This window comes from Ursus americanus, chromosome 13 (genome assembly GCF_024610735.1).
Source record: "Ursus americanus isolate L20-20 chromosome 13, mUrsAme1.1.p, whole genome shotgun sequence".
NCBI classification, from domain to species: Eukaryota; Metazoa; Chordata; class Mammalia; order Carnivora; family Ursidae; genus Ursus; species Ursus americanus.
In genome coordinates, this window is record NC_142139.1 from 8,338,059 (window position 1) to 8,360,501 (window position 22,443).

A 22,443-nucleotide genomic window follows, 5' to 3' on the forward strand; every position below is an offset into this window, starting at 1 on the left:
ATTGGTACGATATGTATAGTATAATATGAATGGTTATCCCTGTTAATGTCAGATAAGAGGTAAGAATAGCATTCTAATTCTGACCACTTTTGAGTGACTGGAAAAACTTAGAGCAAATATTTTGCAGAGAAAAGGAAACTTACTTTGAAAAATTTAAAAAAATGTGTGAATCCTTATGGAGTGTGTCAGCGTGTTTGTGTGTCCACATGCTCTCAACTATGTTTTAATTTTAAATTGGAATACCAAGTACTCCAATCATTAAATGCAGAAAGGATTGACATTGCTGAAAGAAGCAATAACTTCATTAAATATTCGAACTTTCTAGATGCATGTTATTGGACAATAAAAAAATGTTGCATGATTACCTTTGATATTTATTAACAAAGCTAAGTTGACTAGTTACACCTGTTGACAGGATTATAAATGTGGCTTTACATACGTCGGTCCTAATGAATCATTTAGTGTTTTGATATTAGATGTGCTTTTAAAGACTTGGAGCAGCATTTGATTTTCTCAAAGACAATTGGTTAGAAATAAGAAAACCTTTTGGTAATCATTAATTAAAAAAATTTTTTTTAATAATATATGAGAGAAGTAAAGGAGTTACAGCTTATTTTGAGTATTTTGTTATGGAGAGTCAAAACTCTTTGATCCTGATTACGCTAATCAACTTCAAAATGATAAAATAATAACCAATTGGGGGCGCCTGGGTGGCGCAGTCGTTAATCGTCTGCCTTCGGCTCAGGGCGTGATCCCAGCGTTCTGGGATCGAGCCCCACATCAGGCTCCTCCACTAGGAGCCTGCGTCTTCCTCTCCCACTCCCCCTGCTTGTGTTCCCTCTCTCGCTGGCTGTCTGTCTCTGTCAAATAAATAAATAAAATCTTAAAAAAAAATAACCAATTGAATTAGTACTATGGCTTAATTAAAAATAATTATTTCAGGTTTATGGCTCTTACTCTGTTAGGGGAAAATAAAATAAATAATAAATAAATAAATAAATAAAATAAAATATTTTTAAAAATAAAAAAAATAAAATAAAAAAAAATAAAAGTGATTGTTATAGGTAACTGTAGGTTGGAGTTGACTTAATTTTCTTAATATCATGAGCCTCTACACAGCAGTCAATATTTTTTCTTTGGGAGATAACACATTTCCTTTTGCTTCTAAGCTACTGGGTCATTTATGAAGTTGCTCAAAAATACACATTTTTAAAGCAACTGCTATATATGCCGAGCAAATGGCAATAGAGATTTATAAAAATATATATAAAGACATGTAAAGATATGAACCTAGTAATCTATGTTCAGTAATTTGAAAGTTTAGAAAAATTTAATTAAAATATATCAGGAAATTAATTTCCACCCAATTTCAATATTCAAATGTTTATTAAATTTATGTTAAAGTTACATCTCTGATATTGAGATGTAACTCAATTTTTCATTGCTTCCATAGAGATTAGTCAGGGCACAACATCTGCAAATTTAATTTTAGTTTTTATCATTAAAATTATTACATGTACAATATAAAAGCATTCTTATAGATTATTGTAAAATTTTATGTGATATAGTGAGAAAGCATTAAATCCAGAAATAAACTTACCATTTCTGTCAACAACTTAAATGAAAGTTAGCATTATATATGCAGAAATAACAATGGAAGAAAACCTACCACAGAATACCTTATTTTGTTTGCCACTCACACAGAAAAAATTATTTTAAAATCTCATCTCTTGGAAAAGAAAATTTATTTCCTTACTGAAAATAACCCGCCTGTTTTGTTTTGTTTTTGTTTTGTTTTGTTTTTGTTTTTGTTTTTGTTTTTTTTTGTAGTTTAACCTTATTCTTAAAAATCGATTTTATACTTTTTCTGCAGATGTGTCTCAGGGTTACTGAAAAACATATTTTTAGCATAATAGTAAATTCTGCTTTTAACACTTTTATTTCTGTGATATACTTTGTGATATTCCAGATTACCAGGAAAATGCTTCGTTTTAAACAAATGACAGTAGGATAAGCTATATTTTAGTATAGATGTCTGTACAACTAGAATGCCTTCAATTGCAAGCAAGAAAAACTTACTTTGTACACTGGTAATTAAAAAGGGAACTTTCTTGGCTTTCATGAATACAAAGTTCAAACAGGTAAGGTAAACTCCAGTAGCATATTGATTTTTTCAGGTTTTTTTTTTTTCTCCTCCCACTGGTTTATTCATAACTAAGGGCTCAGATTCTGCTTTTCTCTTTGCTATGATTTCTCCAACACAAGCTTTATTCCAGGCTGGTCTCCTTTGTGGACCTAAGATTGGAGCCATACTTTTTCTTGTTCAGATTCAAAATAAGGGAGCCTTGTCCTAGCTTTCCAAAAGAGAATCCTGAATTTGACTGATTGGACCATTTTACTTCTTTTGCTCAAATTTGAACCAGTCATTGTATCAATAGAATGGAATATGTTGATTGGCTTAAGTCATCTGATACTCTGCCTAGAGCTAGTAAATGAAAAGAAAAGTTCAGCTCCATTGAAATTATGTGAACTATGGGGGGAAACATAGATACTTTAAGAAAACCAGGATGCTATCAAAAAAGAGAAAGGATATTGGGTAGGCATAGTAGTGGGTAGATGCCCACTACTACATTTCGGGCATTCCATTTTAAAAATTCACTTGCTTTCTTCATTTTTAATATTTTCTTTACTTTAAAAATGTATTTGCTTTTTCCATGATTACTTGAAAGTTCATTTTACTTCTTGTTTTTTGGTTTACAAATCCAAAGACACAAATAATATAATGATTCAGTTATAGCTTAACACTTTAATGAGGTATCTATTCATTTTCACAAAGTGAAACAGGAGATAAAGGTTTTCAGTATTTTGGAATTATATGAGAGTAAATTAAAATTATTACCAGCCACCTCAGCTCCTTTGTAGAATGCAGTAGTGGTGAGTCACCTGGTACATTTAAATTTTAAATTTGTATAAAGGAGAAATGTACAAAGCTAAGTTATCTATAAGTGTCAGGAACTGAGTAAAATACAGGTAAGAGTAAACCGTTAGTTAGCAGCAGTTTATTGGGTGTTTATTGTATGCTCAGGAGAGTTCTCATTTCTGTGGAGGATACTAAACAATTGTCAACAGGAAGCTGCTTTTAAAAAGTGTGTAGACTACATACAAAGTCAAGACAAACACACAAGAAACAAGGCAAACAACAGAAGGTACTGTATGATTTGGTACTAAATTGTGTGGAACCAACTATATCCCAGAAGGAAAACTGGAAATTGGCTAAACTCTGTTAAGGAAAAATTCACAGAAGACTTGAGCCAGGCATTGTAAAGGGGATAAAGGGAAATTCTCCGCTGCAGAGGGGAAATTGACATGGAAGACTTTCCACATGGAAAGGTTAGTAACAACATTGTTAAGAGGTACAATTGAACTTGGTGAGTGTAGAAATATTGGTGAGACAAGCTCATCTGGAAAAATGTCAGAATATGTATTAAAGGTTTGCTCTTAATATGACTATGGGGCAACGGTACAAAAGGTCTTGATCTTCAGCTGTGGTCTGTGAAAACTGATCTTAAATCACGTTTGGTAAAATAGTTCACATTTTCTTGGTTATTTATCTATGAGGAACTGAAAACAGAGATTATGATAAACCTAGGGTGAATACAGTATTTTCAATGGTGTTTCTGATTGCTAAAATAGTGTCTGTCAAATATATTGCTAAGGCACATGGCAGAATAGTGTAGTAGAAAGAGCATGAGCTTTAGAATTGGTTATATGTGGGTTCAAATCCCAGCTCCACATTTTGAGTAGTGTGAAACTTAAGGCATGCTTCTTAATACCTGTGAATGTTCATTTCTTTGAGTTGTACAGAGATAGATTACTTATTTCACTGGAAAAATTCTTACACCTAAGAGAACACTTGGACATTCTTCATTAAGCAGTTCATGGTAATTCCAATACTGTCGTTAGGCAGAGCTTCCCTGCTTATCTCTAGTGAATGGCTTAGGAGAAGATGGAAGAAGACTAATTCTCCAATTACTAGATGAAAGCGTGGGTGATCTCTGTGACAGTTTGATCTCGATTGAAGGGAAGAGCTGAGGGGAGTGGAAGGAGCACTGGGTTTGGAGTCCTCCAGAGTTCAGACCCTAATTGCACCATTTGTGAGGATGTCCTTGAGTAAGTGACTGCCATCTGTAGCCTTCTCTGTTAAATGGCCCTAAGAGCATAGTTGCGGGGATGAAACAAGATGACATAAGGTTGAACCTCCTTCAAAAGATTTAAAACATTAGTCATTTTAATGTCATTTAATAGCTTAGCTATAATCCATTAAAGAGGACTTTTTGAGAGAAGAAAGTGGTTAAAAATAACCTGTACTATATTAACCCTGGTAAAGAATTGTCAAGTTCAAATCACCTGAGAAAATTTGTATGATATTTTAATTAATAAAATGCCTTTTTCACTACCAAGCAAATGTATAATCATATCTTTTGTTCCTTTGCCCTAAGTACACCCCCAGAGTACACAAAATAGTCTTTATTCTTGTGACTACAATTAATACCCATTGGTTTTTTTTAAAATCCTTTGCAGCTGTGCATTTACGATATATTTAGGGAAATAATTTGAATCATCCTGACCTTAAAGCTGGGTGATAATTTGGGGATGCTTCCCAACCTTATCTCTCATAATGCTGGTTCAAAGGAAGAAGATGATACATAGTGTCTGGGAAGGTAACTAGAGGAGTAATTACCAACCTATGCTAACCATCGTGTGATGAAGAGTTTCCTAGCATGTCATGACTAAGGCTGCTGAAGAATTCTGCTCTGTGAAAAAACCTAAATCTTGACACTGACCTTCCTGCAAAAAGATAAGGCTTCATCAAAAGGGGAATTCTAGCTTTGCTAAGCTCAAACCCAGAGCTATCTATAACCATTTCCATTTTCTACTTTTGGAATTGGATATGTAACTTGTTGATTAGTTTTCTAGTAGATATGAGGGGTGTATATAATACTCTTAGAAAACCAGCAAATGGCACATGGGATTCAGGGTATTATAAAGATTTAAAGCTGTAATTTTCAGACTCTCTTAGACTACAGATTGTACCATCTAAGCAAATATACACAAGTGACCTACTTCACTCATTTCTTTCTTTCTTTTTTTTTTTAAGATTTTATTTATTTATTTGTCAGAGAGAGAGAGTGAGCTCACAAGCAGGGAGAGCTGCAGGCAGAGGGAGAAGCAAGCTCCCCTCTGAGCAAGGAGCCCAATGCAGGGATTGATCCCAGGACCCTGGGATCATGACCTGAGCCCAAGGCAGACGCTTAACCAACAGAGCCACCCAGGCATCCTGCACTCATTCCTTCTTATAAATACAAAGACTTAATCTTACCCAATTGCAAAATACTATAGGGTAACACATGACTACCATATTAGGTAGCTTTGTCTTTGTGTTTTCACAAAGTTATTTGAAAATAACTGTCTAGGATATGAATTCTTTCCTAAAGAGAAAGGAAGCAGTGTAAAGTATGAGTGGTAAGAGGTATGACTGGCAAGGTAGGCAGGCCATGGTCAGATCACGCATGACCTTGTTGGACATTGTGTTAGCTAGCAATTGCTGCATAACAAATTATGTCTAAACTTAGTGGCTTAAAATAGCAAAAAACATTATTATCATAACAATTTCTGTGGATCAGGAATTTAGTAGTGGTTTAGCTATGCGGGCATGGCTCAGAGTCACTCATGAGGTTGGGATGAAAATGTTGACCATCTGAAGGCTTTCCTAGGGCTTGAGGATTCACTATGAGGGTGTTTTTTCACCTTGGTGCTACTTGTTGGTAGGAGGCAAGTTGGTGCTAGTTGTTGGTGGGACGTCTCAATTCCTTCTCGCTTGAGTCTCTCCATAGATTGCTCATGATTTGGCAGCTCATCACCTCCAGAGCAAGTGATCCCAAAGAAGGCAAGGCAATAAAGCAATGACTTTTAAACCCTAGCCTCAAAGTCATACACAATCATTTCCACCATAATCAGTGCCTTGTAAGTGAATTACCAATTTGGCCCACATTCAAAGTTAGGGGAATTAGGCTTTTCCTTATTTGAAGGGAGACGTGTCAAAGAATTGAAGACATGTTTTAAAACCACCACAGGCATAAAAAGGAACTTGGTTTTGACTTTACTTTATTCACTTGCCCATTTAACAAATATTTATTGAACATCTACTCTGTGCTGAACATTGTTATGGCCCTGAATCAGGCCTCTTAGACAGGGTGATTCTTTTGTATCAAGGCCTGAAAGATGAGAAGGGAAGGGTAAGAGTTTCCAAGCATCCCTCCATCAGCTGTGTCCACTTACCTCCTATTGTCTCCTTAATCTATGATACTGGCCAGTCCACTTGGTGGTGTGCTCAGTCTCTGGGTTAAAATTTCCTCAACTGTAAAATGATGAGTTCCCTTTCAGCTATAATGTTTTCATCTAGGAAAATAGGGCAGTTTCTTTTAATCATTAAGATATACTTAATAACTTTGGCCACATAAGACCAAAAATAAGAACAAATAAAATAACAATGAATAGTGTACAGAGATATGCCATTTGAAATTTCCATAATCACTTTCCACCCTTTTAGCTTATGATTGACCCTTACCTAGGTAGCAGTGGGGATTGCAGTTTTCTGTTATTGTCTGGAAAAGAGATCTTTGAATTGTTTTAAAAATAATTTTTAAACCTGTAAAAATTCTCATCAAAATGCATTCCTGCATTGGCTTTTGCTCAGGTTTGGTAATTTTGCTTACTGTTTTTTACTATTCACAAGATTTGTAATTAGGCTTCGAGAACAGAATTTCCCACGTGAACTATGTGCCTGCAGCAAATACACTGGGAGTTCTCATACAAGCACTACATATCCTGAGAGATGGGGAAAGTGAAACCAGAAAAGAACATCAAATAACATTTTATTTTCTGTAGATCTACTATCTGGTTTTATTAAGGCCTCCTAATTTCCTCTTAGCCCTGTGTGTTTGGGCCAAAAGTACCTTTTTTCATAGTATTAATTGCTGATTCTTTAGTATATATATAAAATTCTCTCTCTCTCTCTCTCCCTCTCTCTCTCTATATATAAATAAAACTGGCTCGATGCATACTAATTACCAAAAGAAGCACAAAGAAAATGCTATCAGAGCACTGAGGAGTGAGCAATTAATACTATGAAAAAAGGCACTTCACATATATGTATGTATACTTGACATATATCCTTTACATGTACACTTTTGATGTATATGTACATATACTTTACATATATATGTCATAAACAATAGTATATATGGAGCTACAAATGCTTCTATATACATGTATTCTGTGAACTCTGTTATATTTTCTGCTCGTGAGGACAGAAACAATATTATATTCGTATTTGTTACTCTTAAGACACCTCATCCAGTGCCTAAGTGAAAAACTGTAGAATAAACTTGGCGCTATAAAAAAGATTTGAATTGAATGGTAACATTGACTCCAGTTAAGATTAATTTTATATGATCAATCTTTTCAAGTCATCCAATTAATGAGTCTTCATTTGTGTAAGGGAAGAATAAGGTGATATGTGCTGACAAAATTAAGTCTGAAAAGTTCAGAATATTAAACATTGGTAATGATGATAGTTCTTAGAATTTTGGTCCTTGTTCAAAGCATTGATTCTAAACCATTCATTACTCTGCATACTGGCATTATTTGTCTCTGTAGAATTTCTTTGAAATGACATACAAATATCAATAGGTCTAGTTGATTTTAAAATGTTCTGAAAAGCTTCAGTAAGTCCACATTTGATAGGTAGGTATATAAATATTAGTCCATATTCATTCAATTTTCCCAGATAATACAATTACCTAAAGAAATTCTCACCAGTGGCAAAAACCTGACTACTGGCTTGTAGTTATATCACTAATGAAAGCAGGAAAAACATTTTTTGCAATGTTATATGTGTTTGAATTCTTGAAATACAGCATAGTTTCTGGATTTGAAGAAAACTGTTATAACGTCTTAATATATATGAGAAATTTTATCAAATATGATCGATCATATAGAGTAAAACCACTTTTAATCTTTAAGTAGAATATGAATACATAAATAATTACATGTAATTACATTTTAAAATATCAAAATTCAAATTAATATTCCTAAGCCTTACTTCTTAGCTGGATTATTACAAAAGCCATATTTCTGCTTTTCCAGACTATACTCTGGCCATTTTCCAATTCTTCTCCAATCCTGGCAAATCCATCCCTTTAAAAGGAAAATGTGATCATGCCAAGCCTCAGCTTAAAACCGTGATTCCCGAGGCTTCAGAATAAAATTCAGACTCCTTAGCATGGCACATGGGAACTGATCCCTGCCTGTCTCAGCCTCCTCCTCCTACTAGTCACACTGAATTATTTGCAGATCCCTAGATGTTCAGTGTTTTCTCATGGGGTTTCCACTGTGTGAAATCCCTTTCCTGCTTCTATGCCTAACTTCATTTTTCGTGATTCAGTTCAAACCAAATCACTCACTATGTCTACCAAATGTCACTTCTGGTGACTTCCTTTGGATATAATTTCCTCATCCAGCTTGATTCTGTGCCCTTCAGTGTCCTCTTTATAGCCCTCATGTAACAACAACTTCTCCTCCTTCTCCTTTCTTCCTTCCTTCCTTCCTTCCTTCCTTCCTTCCTTCCTTCCTTCCTTCCTTCCTTCCTCTCTTCTTCTTCTTCTTTCTTTCTTTCTTTCTTTCTTTCTTTCTTTCTTTCTTTCTTTCTTTCTTTCTTTCTTTGGCTCCATGCCCAGCGTGGAGCTCAAGACAGGGCTTAAACTCAGGACCTGAGCTGAAATCAACAGTCGGACACGTAACTGACTGAGCCACCCAGGCGCCCCACTTCTTTTTCTCTATCTTTCTTTCTTTCTTTCTTTCTTTCTTTCTTTCTTTCTTTCTTTCTTTCTTTCTTTCTTTCTTTCTCTTAAAGAAACTAATTATGTATGAGTTCACTGAACTGTAACATGTTACTTGCCATCTCAGCCTCTGGACTGTGAGCTCCTAATGAACAGGGGCTTTGCCTTTCATCTCTGAATCACTATACTAAACACAATGCCTAGCAGTAAAGAGTCACCAAACACATTTTTGTTGAATAAATATAAATGAATGGTGAATAATTAATAATTTGCTATGGAGAGGAATAATGTCCAAAATATTTAATAACCGATTGGTAGAGGCACCTGTTGGTCACACTGAAATGAAACTACCAAGGCAGCAGATAATTTTGTGTTTGTTTGCCTCCTCCAGGTATCAGCCCAGGTTGTAGATGTCTTTGACTTTTTATACCAACAGGAAGAAAATATATATACTTTTATCCCTACACGCAGCCAGACTATTTTACAAAGACGTATAGACATAATACATTGGAAAGCACCTGGATGCATGAACACAGGCCATTAATCCCATGTTGTTAACCTATTTATATGCAGAGATAAAAGCCTTCCCGTAAAATTTACAGTGCTGTTAAAATGCTGCCCTGCCCTGTCCCAATTACCCAGCAGCATGTTTCACATTCTCTGGCAGAGTCTTTCTTGTTAAGTAGCATCAGCAAGTTAGGAAAGGGTGATTTCCCACATCTGTAGGACCTGTCGTAATCTTTATTGCCTTCTTACTTCACATATTTGTAACAGTAAATAGCTCCCTCCCTCCCTGAACCAAGATGTTGTCTTGGCTCATGCTTCCTTCATCTTTTTTTTTTTTTTAAAGATTTTATTTATTTATTCGACAGAGACAGCCAGCGAGAGAGGGAAGACAAGCAGGGGGAGTGGGAGAGGAAGAAGCAGGCTCACAGCGGAGGAGCCTGATGTGGGGCTTGATCCCAGAATGCCGGGATCACGCCCTGAGCCGAAGGCAGACGCTTAACCGCTGTGCCACCCAGGCGCCCCTTCCTTCATCTTTTAAATACACTATTGCAAATACTACAAAAACTGATTAACCCCTCACTTTCATTCTTGGCTTCGGCCACCCCAAACCAGAGTAGGTTTGCTCACTAGAGTGAACCCTCTGAAATACAGATGTGATCATGGTACTTCCTGCCCCAAAACCATTCAGTTGTCCTGTATCACCTGTAACAATGTTCTTCAGGTAATTTCACAAATTGAGCTTTTTAAAAATTGCAGGTGCTTCGGCTTCACACACGGTGACTCCAATTCAATAGGGGACAGGGTAGTGCCCAGCATTGTTACAACTTTCCACGGGAGAGTCTGTCCCAGAGCCAGGCTGAGGATCACACATCTATAGGATCAAGTCCCAATTTTTATATAGGGAAGAAGACTGTTTGTGACTGGTTTTTGTCCATCACTTTTGGTTCACTTAATAGCTGTGAGATTTTGGCCAAGTCACCCAAGTGTCTCAGCCTCAGCTACCTCAGTTCAAATGGGGATGAGAGGGGCACCTGGCTCGCTCAGTCAGTGGAACATGCGACTCCTGATACCGGGGTCATGAGTTTGAGCCCCACCTTGGGGGTAGAGTTTATTTAAAAAAAAAAAAGTGGGGATGAGAGTACCAATGTTGCAGCACTATTCTCAGTAGTAGAGATAGTATTAGGCCACTTAATTTATCATCCAAACTGAGACACTATTAATAATTACTCCAAGATACTACGCCTAAATTTAGACTGTCCCAGGCAAACAGAGACACAGGATCACTGTAATTTAGGTGACATATTCAAAGCATCTCTCACAGTGCATAGCATATAGCAGAAGTTCAATATTTATTTTTATTTTTATTGTTCTTCATATCTGCATCCCCTACACTGCTGAAAGCCCTTGCGTGCCAAGGCTGTGGCTCCAGGCACAAACGGCATTCATGGTATACTCTAACCAAGATCCTGAATGTTCATCTGTCACTGCCCTTCTTCCCCTCCCCCGTGTTCTATTTGTGGATATTTCCCCCTTTTCTCTCTCTACCACTAGCCCACTATTAGCACTTGCAGAGCCCAGGACATGAGTGAAAAAGAGGCCCACTTTCAGTACACTTTTTTAAATTAAAAGCTGTATATCAAGCTAACTGTTACATACGTATCTCTTATTGTTCTACCCTGACAAATATATCTTTATAACAACACGACAGGTCCAAATTTAGACTTCTCGGAAACCTTGGAAACCTTGGAGTTCCGCGCAGGATTGTGAGGGGGGGCTGAGGGTGCGCTGATTGTAAACCCTGGCCTGCAGCCGGTTCCTCTTCCTGGCCCGTCCCTGGCTCCATCCATATACACGAGCATCACGTGGAAAGGTGTGGACACCCTGACCTACACATTCAAGCTCTGTCCATCTACTACTTCCCCCTCTCTAGCAAACAACTCTAGGGGTGTCTGGTAGATTCCTGTCGCTGCTGTAACAAATGACCACAAATGCATTTTAGAAATCTGAAATTAGCCGAACTGGGCTAAAACCAAGGTGCTGGCACTGCAGTTCTTTCTGGAAGCTTTAAGTGAAAATCTCTTTCCTTTGGATCACGTCCCCTCCTTCCACCTTCAAAGCCAGCAGTACCGAGTCTTCTCTCCTCTCTGACCTCCTGCCTCCCTCTTATAAAAACCGTGTGATTCTATTATACCCAACTGGACAATCCAGGATAATCTCCCCACCTGGAGATCCTTCACTTAGTCACATCTGCAAAGTTCCTTTTGCCATATAAGGTCACATTTACAACTCCCGGGGTTTAAGATGAGGAGGGACGGATTTGAGGGCCATTAGTCTGTCACAGGGTGGGCATGGCAACAGACCCTTGGGTGAATGAACCCAAAGGCAGAGTCTAAGCAATCTCTGGCACCACATGGGGGCGAGGGGGGGGGGCTGCATAGGCAAGGATTCTGGGTAGCTGCATGCCTGCTGTGTGGTCTGGAAGCAGGGGAGCTGGAGGATCAGGGTGGGCACGTCCACCTGGGCGTCGGGATCCCCAGCCTTGCTCAGCTAGAAGAGGCCCCCTAGAGCCCCGGACCCAGGGCAGGAGCCTAAGAATGTTACATTTCTTTTCCCTATTGATCCGACAACCACAGTTCATTTCCCTTTCTCCTGATCTATACACAAGATTCTGTCAGAGGAAAGCATGTAAGCAAATTGTTTTACTCTATTAAAAGTTCTTCTTCTTCTTCTTCTTTTTTTTTTTTTTGCATCCTGCCTTTTACTTGTCATGAAAGAGCCCCATCCCACACCCACTCATTGTTTTTAACCATCCTCACTGGCTTTCCCTTCCTTTGAATCTCTAATTCTGTCCTTCCGCCACCTCTTCAGTGTTCTTAAAATACCCAAGATTTCACCTGTTTTCTGTGTTTTAAAAAATATGCTATCCAGCCAGCAAGTTATTCCTGAATCCTACAAAATTGTCAATTCATTCCTCTTACAATATTTCTCAGTTTTAAAATTTCCTCCTCCATTTGAAGCCTGCAGATTTTCTTTCATAATCAAATTTAAAATGTCTTTTCTTGTTCTACTTGTATACTCATATTTTTATATTTTGCTGGATCTTGACATTTTAGATAATGTTTCCACACTTATACAATGCATATAGAAAATTTTTCAAAATAGTTATTTTTTTCTCCTTTTAAGTTTTTGAAAATCTCTGAAGTCTCGTTTATGTTTTTGCTTATTCTCGTTAATGCGTGGAATTTTTAAGGGAATCGACAACGTTTAAGACTGTGACATTGTTTTGAGAGAATTGTTAGATTTGAGAATTTATGAATTACTACATGCTTTCTCTTTTTTTTTCACAAAGCTTTACTTTTTTTTAAAATGAGGTGTTACCTATTGCAAAGGATCTGACGAAAAGAAAATTTGCCAATTTAAACTTAATTTTAAACTCAAGTTATACAATTTCTGTGATATTTTTAAAACTATGACTGCATAATAATGTTATAATATTACCATAGTATATGCTTCCTGAGGGCAGATGTCTGTCTTATTACTGTATCCCAGTGATGTCCCAACTACAGTGGTCAGATTTTAGTAAATAACTGAATAAATGATATGAGAATTAACGGATGATAATTTCTTTTTTCAATCAGATTTGCAATCACTTCTAGTCTATTCTGGAATAAGTAATAATTTATACCTTTAAAGGTGCTAGCTCAGCTGTGTACATTCAAGATAATGATGGTACGTTTACATAGTTTATGAATTAATCAATACAGATGATATTACATAAGTATTTTATAAATATACTACATGTAGTGAGAATCTGATGCATGTTATAGGATTGTATTAAGATACTAAGTATTTTTAGCTCTAACAGTGTTAGGTGATGTGAAATGTAAATCTCTGGAACTGCAATGAAGATAGGAAATGAGGGAAATATTGCTTCCGTATCCCTTTGTCCTCATTCTTTTAGGAATGTGTGGGAATTTGTTCACTCCGATTGTGGTTAGTTTTATAATAGTAAATATATGTATACTTCACTGTGGAAATATGTTATATGTTTCATCATTGCAAAAGTTTACTCCATAGTGTTCTCTTTTTCCTCTTCTGGTATTCTTCCCCAGTTTAAACTTTAGAAATGGTTAAAGATGTCTTTTTTATTGTTTGTCCTCAGAATGGCTTCACTCCTTTATACATGGCTGCCCAGGAGAACCACATTGATGTTGTAAAATATCTGCTTGAAAACGGAGCTAATCAGAGCACGGCTACTGAGGTGAGACTGTCAACCCTATAGGTTCAAATTCTCTAATCTTAATGGGCATGTTCTTTGTATCCACCGGCAGAGGATCTCCATTATCTTGTCTAAATTACAGTAAAGAATGTTTGCACTGCTGTCATCTATAACAGTGGCCATGAACGAATGACCCAGCACACACAGTTGAATGAGTTTATGCCTTGACCTGGGATCCGTGTCATTTTGCTCTTACATGAGCTCATGCTCCCGTCAGTTTGCCATTCTCTAGGTTTTGGGAGCTTGTATACTATTCTAAAATTCCATGATAGTAAATTCTACCCATCTCTTTTCATCAATATTTTATCTGTTAGGATCCAATTCAATTCTTTAAGGGAATAATTTTTAGTGATCAGAAATGATTTTAGGCATTTGTGTTTGCACGATTTCATGAGGAGTATGTCACGAAAAAAAAATTCACATTTTCTGAAGTACAAATTATGGCGCATAGTTGTATGACTATGATTATAGCAACAACTAAATAGAATGTTCTAAGTCAATTCAGTATTAGCATATTTAGGACATCTAGATGTAAGAAGAGGTCAGAGTGGGGCAACTTAGAACATCACTTTCCTTTTCCTATGCATATCCTCCAGTAAACAGAACTGCTTTGTTATTTTCCTTCCCATTTTTGCCTAGGCAGATTAAGGAGCAAGTTCAGTGGTTGCTTAGAGCAGTGACTTTTAAGCGATGCTCCAGAAACCCTTGAGTTTGAAGAAATTGCCTCAAGGGGCCACCAGACGGTTGGAAGTGGATGACACAGAAGAGAAGGGGAAAGAGTTTCACTGGGCCATGCCTCTCCTCACCCCTTCCAACCAGATCATGCACGCTTTGTTTTTCCTTTTTCACACTCTGTGCTTTATAACTCCTGCCCTGGAGTGAAAGATGACTGATAGATGTTTGTCATCCAGAAACAAACCTGATCATTTTTAATGTCTAGTATGACTTCCTCTCTGAACAATTAAGTCTTTAGGTGAAATAAACATGAATTCCCTCCTCACCTGTGCTCAGGGAAGAGATCCTTGTAATCTATTAAATCCATTTCCAGTCCCTTTGGCAGAAAACTTTTTATGGAGCAAATTGGTATAACTTTCTGACAGCTTATTTTCCTTAGTTAAAAACAAAATCCCAAGAAATCAGTACTAATGGGACCATGTTTCTTTTTTGCTTATGTTTGGAAAACACAACTGACCAATGTAAAATGATTTCAAGTCTCTATTTAGCACACACAGATTTTTATACTCTTACACATGGGTACAGTGTGATTTTTATGATTTGGGGCCTTTTTTTTTTTTTCTGAGACACTGATTATGTCAATGAGTAGCATGTGAATATCTTCAGGCAAAGCTTGAGCAACTATATGAAACTTTCTCTCTGAATTAGGACCACTAAGAAAGGTACCAAAATAAGGAAACCTGTGTTTATTTTATTTTATTTTCTTGAATGCAGAATCACTTACCCAAAGAAACCTTGACACTACAGAGTTCTTCTATTCACCAAACAGGCTTATTACTTCTAGCGTATGGTTTAGGGAAATTCAGCTTGTTGGTATTCTTAGCTGTTTCAAGGCTCCTTTGGTCAAGGCCTCTGTAGCATTTCAGTCCAGTTCCAAAAATATCCCTTTATGTACATTGCATCAGCAGAGGCCATGTTACATTGTGATTCTCAGAAAATTAAAACCTTTGCTGATTTCTACACAAAAATGCAGCTTTTGAAAGTGAATCATATGAAGTTTTGAATCCTAGCTTAGACACGTGTATGCCTATTTTTGTTTCATTTTTAATATTTAAATAACTAAAATTAATTTTTTCCTAACTCAACATATATAAACTTAGTTGATTAATCCCCCACTGCTGACCCTAATGATTATCAAGAGCACATATATGGACAAACCTCTGCACATTCCCTTTTAGTCTCTCATTCTGTGGAAAACTACTATCCTTTCAGGGCTTTATGGCTGATTACGGTTTGATATTTTGTTGTATTGCCAAACACCATCTATAGTGTCATGTGCACATGTGTCTGCACATGTGCACTCTGAACCTATTAGTAGGACCTACTATGTAAACACTAATTACTAATCAAGACACTGTTACCACTTTAAAAATCAGATAATTCTGAGATTATTCAATATGGCAATGAAACCCATGTTTGAAAATAAATATTTAAAATTTGAAATTTCCTGTAATTATAGCAGTTAGCATTGATAAATAAATGATGAAAAATGAAGCTACTGATTTTTAATATGGGTTTCTTTTTCATAGAGTTAGTTGAGGTACTTGAAAAAATCATTTCAAATGTTGACCCTTCCCTCGTGAAGTATGGGTTAGAATGAAATCATTGTGGTGAATATCCAAAGTTAAATTCTCTGAGGGAATCCTCTGTCCCTCCAGTACCATTTGTTTTTAAAGATTTTATTTATTTATTTGACAGAGATAGAGACAGCCAGCGAGAGAGGGAACACAAGCAGGGGGAGTGGGAGAGGAAGAAGCAGGCTTCCAGCGGAGGAGCCTGATGTGGGGCTCGATCCCAGAACGCTGGGATCACGCCCTGAGCCAAAGGCAGACGCTTAACGACTGCGCCCCCCAGGCGCCCCCCTCCAGTACCATTTTTATAACTCTTTACTTGCCTCCCTCTTCCTGTTACCAAAATTGAAGGCTAAAAACTTTTTAATTAGGTTCTGTGCTGTCAGCAAATGCATTGTCTCTAAGAAAAAACACAGTTTGAGCTCTTTTTGTATAAACCATCCCAGGGTTGCAGTGGATAATCAGATATGTGTGTGGTGATGGGCCTGTTCTTTCCTCCTTCACAGAGTGCTTAATTTGTGCCAAACAAAGTTCTAAATTTAGGCTACTATTTTTCATTTTACAACACTACATGGTTTACTCTTCCATTCTATTAAGTGAAATGTTTATTTAAAATTCAATTCTTACTAAAACAAATTCAAGTCTTTTTGTGGTAGTGCGATAGGAAATCATTTTTCCTCAAAAATCTACAGTTTTAAAAGGATTATTGTGGAAACAAATTGAGTGGTTAGATTATGGTAAATTGCTATTGTCCCTAAAATGCAGTCGTACGATCTATTACCTGCATCTCTTCTATGAATGGAAACTTCTGAGACTTGTTTTCAAGCTTTTGTGGATTAAGGGAGGTTATAACATAATCAGAGCCTGGCCTATACATATTTTTTCTATTTATTTGCCACCTTTCCATTAACCGAATACTTGTTTCTAAAGAGAAAACATGGCTTCCAACTTTTCTAACATGGTTATCCATCTACTCGTCAAACTCTTCTAACTTTGATGATCTGTGCTATTGGTTTTTTAAAATTGTTTTCCAAGTTTAGAATTAAAAACTGTTTTTTTCATTACCTAGCACATGTAATTTTATATCTAAATGATCTAAATAATATAAAATTCAACTAAGTGCAAAATTAATGACTTAGCTTTATTTACCAAAAGGTTTTAGATTACATTATGTCCCAAACTTGCCAAATTAATTGGTAATAGACAATTTCATTGCTGGTTATTGTTCTCCCTAATCAATACAGAGATATTTATCAACTTACATAGTTAATAACATAATTTATTTCCCTGTCTTGGCTACCATATCTTTGATTCTCAATCAGACTTGTTCTCCATTATCTCTACCCTCCCCACATTTTCCTTTCTATAAGGTATTACTTAAGGTTGGTTCTAATTTTTATTTTCCCATTGTAAACATACATTTAAGCACATCTTATGTGCAGTATGCTTTGTTAGGGAATGCAGATGTTTTTCAAGATATGTAGAACAGAAACTAAGAAAACAATCTGCTAAAGCCAGTCCATAGTATGGTGAATGACTGATTATCAATTGCTTTAATCTTTTTTTTTTATCAGTTTCAGAGGTAGAATTTAGTGATTCATCAATTGCATATAACACCCAGTGCTCATTACATCAAGTGCCCTCCTGAATGCACACCACCCAGTTGCTCCATCCCCCCACCCCCTCCCCTCTAGCAACTCTCAGTGCAGCATCTCTTATGGTTTGTCTCCCTCTCTATCTTCATCTTATTTTATTTTTCCTTTCCTTCCCCTATGTTCATCTGTTTTATTTCTTAAATTTCACATATGAGTGAAATCATATGTTATTTGTCTTTCTCTGACTGATTTATTTCGCTTAGCATAATACCCTCTAGTTCCATCCATATTATTGCAAATCGCAAAATTTCATTCTTTTTGATGGTTGAGTAATATTCCATGGGTGTGTGTGTGTGTGTGTGTGTGTGTGTGTGTGTGTGCCACCTCTTCTTTATCTATTCGTCTGTCAATGGATATCTGAGCTCTTTTCATATTTTGTCTATTGTGGACATTGTTGCTATAAACATTAGGGTGCCTGTTCCCCTTCGAATCACTATGTTTGTATCCTTTGAATAAATACCTAGTAGTGCAATTGCTGGGTCATAGGGTAGTTTTATTTTTAACTTTTTGAGGAACCTCCATACTGTTGTCCAGAGTGGCTGTACCAGTTTGCATTCCCACCGGCAGTGTAAGAGTGTTCCCCTTCTTCTTTATCTTTTTTTTTTTTTTTTAAGATTTTATTTATTTATTTATGTGACAGAGAAACAGCCAGCGAGAGAGGGAACACAGCAGGGGAGTGGGAGAGGAAGAAGCAGACTCCCAGCGGAGGAGCCCGATGTGGGACTCGATCCTGGAATGCCGGGATCACGCCCTGAACCGAAGGCAGATGCTTAACGACTGCGCCACCCAGGCGCCCCCCTTCTTCTTTATCTTAATGATGATTTTAAACATTAGAAGCATTGCTTAGAGTTGCGTCCCATGCTTCCAAAAATTAATGATAGATTTTTTCTTCTTCCATTTTACTAGGATGGCTTCACGCCACTCGCCGTGGCACTCCAGCAAGGACACAACCAGGCAGTGGCCATCCTCTTAGAGAATGATACCAAAGGGAAAGTGAGGCTGCCAGCTCTGCATATTGCAGCTAGGAAAGACGACACCAAATCCGCTGCACTCCTGCTTCAGAACGATCACAATGCTGACGTACAATCCAAGGTAAAAAAGCTGAACACATTTGTGGAAAGGAACTCTTCGGCTGCCAGGTTCCTCCTGGTGGATGACAAAGAAGTAGGCCATGGTGATAATGCAAAATTATTTCCCGTCATCGAAAGAGATACATTACTTTCAGAGGTATTTCAGAAAGAAGGGGACCATCTATTGGGTATAGTAACCAAAAAAATTTAAAGATAATTTTCTTTTAAAGATGAGGGTCAGCTTTTTAGAAATCTGCCTATTTATTCTATTTGTAATCAAAAACAATAGAAGCGGAATTAGAAAGATAAAATTGTATTGTGTAGTGTTATGGATGTCTTTTCTCAGTAGAATGTATTCTGGCATGTTGAAACAGTGTATCCAATTGCAGTGAGCGAGATTGACCGTTTCCTTAATTTTGCACTGTGTAATATCTTCCCTCTTTTTCCCATACAACACTGCTTCAGATGATGGTGAATAGGACAACTGAGGTACAGTATTATGGTTATACCACAATATATCTTGTTTTTATTGATTTTAGTTTTTTGCCCAATTAGAATAAGCGCTCACTAATTCATACTAATGATTGGAATTTCCATTAGGAAGAAATTAATTTAAAAACTTTTCCCATAATTAAGGCAAGTGAATAATTCAAAATAGTTAATGTAACATACATCGGAAGGCATTTTTATCAGTGAAACTATTTAAATAGCTTATTAGAATAGATCATGAAATGAAACTCTTCCTTAATATGTATTTTCTGAGTGAGATTTAACTATTAATAAGAAATATGACTTCTCTTAATGAGATTTCTCAGGTTAGAGTTTAGCAAAGTGAAATTTAAGGAGGTTTCTTTGCCACTGTTTTATCCTTTTATCTCCTTGCAGTTGCCCTTTTTTCACCACATTGTATATAATCAATAGTGATATTGAGCATATCATGATTAAAGCATTTGCTTTTATCTCGCTAAGTCTTAACAATAAGTGATATGAGATCATCTATTTTCCACATACCAAAGTAAGTCACATTGATCAGCAGGAACATTCAGTTCAGAAGCCTCTTGGTAGTGTGTGTGTGTGTGTGTGTGTGTGTGTGTGTGTGTGTGTGTAGCAGTCTCTCCTTGACCATTGCTCCAGAGAGGCACTAACACAAACATCGTTGAAAGTATATTGTGAAAATTAAACCTGTATTCAAAGGCAAGTGACTGTGTAGGTTGATTTTCACTTTGTTGAGGGGACTCTAGGCTAACATCTCATGATCCCTGGGTTGTGGACCTGGAGAGGTTTTGAGCATTCATTTAGTATTTACTGAGAGTGGTGTATTTCTAAAACTAATATTTTGTTTATTAACAAATTTACCTATTGAGATGTGAATACTTGAATTAGTCATATTATTTCTTCTGTTCCATATCTGTGCATGGAACTTAGGACATAGATTGGAAAAAAAAAAAAAGCCCAATTGCTTATGAAATTTCTCAAGACTGGAACCATATAAATTGATATCTTAATTACTGATTTTAATACTTTAATTTTTTAGGTGATATTTGGTGATTGTTTAAGAGATATTTTTGAAAGCAATTTTGGCTCTAAACATTGTGTTGAAAGCAGCAGTTTGGGGAGATTTGTACTGAGTTAGAAATATTTCTTTGAGGACAATAGAGTAACACAGAAGGGAACCCTTCCAATGATACCCCTGTAGAAAAGCGAACTAAGCTCTCTACCTTCGTGGTAATCAGGCAAGAGTTCCTCTGAGGGGCTTATACAAGCTTTGTGTTAGTTGCTCCAAGAGTCAGAGTCTGAGGCATCATCACCGATCATTGACGAGGCTGTGTCACACAATAAATTGGTTTATTTTTGCAAATGAGAAAAATAATTTGAAAATGATTCACCAGCAATCACTATGTTTTTTTCTGAAATTAAATTGAAACTTAAAGGATAGACTTACATTCAGGATATGTCTGGATGACAGGAAATATCAAGATAAAAATGAAAAACTTTCAGTCAATTATTTCCTAAAATACAAAAATTTGACATTTTATAAATAACAGCCTGGTTGTAGACTGATTTTTCCCTCCATTTTGACATGAATATTTGGCATCATGTAGACACAAAAATATCTTTACCACAAGTGTGGGATTTGGATTGATAGTTACTATTCTTATTTTGTGTCTTGTTTCTCTATAGTCAGAAATTATTTGCAGCTAATTTGACTGACAGCACGGAGGAATTTCTATTACTTAAGATATCTGAATACTTATTCAGGCCATTAAAAAAAATAAAGTCACCAAAAAATGTTTATCAAGTGAATAGGAAAATAATGGTTGTGATTTAGATAATATTTCTTAAAAACAATATTACATAAATCAAAGTTCATCTCAAATAAAAGGGAATGATACAAAATAACTTCAAAGCTGCAGGATTTGATATCCAATTCTGTAAAACCAGTCTTTATCATTCCTATCACCTTTTATTGAGTAAGGAAAATGACAAAATTATGGAGAGCAAGGATAATATATTTTTGCATACTTTAATAATGAAAGAGTTAATCAACTTCTATTGTGAATGGCAAAAAAGAAATGAAAGGAAGTATACTTTTCTTACATGAAGATTTTCAGACTCATTTTTTAAACATTCTGAGAGTCAACAGTTTTCTAAAGCCTATGTAATTGACTTAACCTGCTTATTTTAGAACAATCTTATTGATAAAATTTGTTTTAATTAGCATTCAAAATGGCATTCAGCTGAATTTTTTTCTTTATTTGATATTTACATTGATGCCAGGTATATTGTTTAGTTTTTGTTTTTTAACTTTTTTTCATTATAACAACCTATTCTCACTAAACACAGCTGTTAAAGAAGACAGACATATGACAGTGTAAATGATGTGGAATGAATAGTGTATCCTCTGTAAGATACAACATATTCGTAGTTCCAAAGACACAATGCCAACCAATTCTGGCTTGTTTTTTGTTTGTTTGTTTGTTTAATTAAAAAGCCCCGAACTAAACAAAACAGTAGTTTTGAGCCTTTCTCTGGAGAAAATTTTTAGTCATAATTATTTTAATCCTACGGCTGAAACCTTATGTTGTTTAATCATACTCTGTTTTTCTCTAAAGCTAAACCAACTCAAGAAACATGGTTTTGTATAAACAATAAATCTCGTAAACAGATAAATCATTAAGCTAATTAGAGATAATGTTGCCAAGAAATGCAGGGTATTTATTTACCTGCTTATATAGTTATTTACTACCTTATAGCACTACAATTGAAAGAGCCTTATTAAAGCATTTATTATCTTCATTGTATTGCTCACATATTAGGTAAACAATTACCATGCGATTTTCTTCACTAATCCAGGGACTGCGACATATGGAAGTGAAATGCTTTACCGACTGTCGTTCTCTTTGCTTTCCATAGAGTGGTTTTACCCCTTTGCACATTGCCGCGCACTACGGAAATGTCAATGTGGCAACTCTTCTTCTAAACCGGGGAGCTGCTGTGGACTTCACAGCTAGGGTATGGATTAAAATACTTTCTCATTTTAGATAGCAGTAAATGGACATTTTACTAAAGTAAAAATGAAAAACAGTAAAAGTTTGTTTCTCTTTCCTTGTCTGGATCTGTGCTGGATATATTAGATTTTTCATTTTTTTCTTTGAATCACACGAAGTCATCATGACCAAATAAATGAAAAATAAGAATGTGTAAATTCACATGTATACAAATCAT

At 36.2% G+C, this 22,443-nt stretch overlaps 1 protein-coding gene across 1 annotated transcript in view; it reads left to right on the forward strand.

Annotated features, from left to right (window-relative positions):
- The window catches only part of ANK2 (ankyrin 2), a 219,823-nt gene that overhangs the window by 65,571 nt on the left and 131,809 nt on the right, over window positions 1–22,443 (forward strand). The window contains exons 5-7 of the mRNA XM_087866401.1: window positions 13,570–13,668; window positions 18,554–18,739; window positions 22,132–22,230. Coding sequence (XP_087722527.1) covers window positions 13,570–13,668; window positions 18,554–18,739; window positions 22,132–22,230 — 384 coding nt within the window. The remainder of the gene's footprint in view (window positions 1–13,569; window positions 13,669–18,553; window positions 18,740–22,131; window positions 22,231–22,443) is intronic.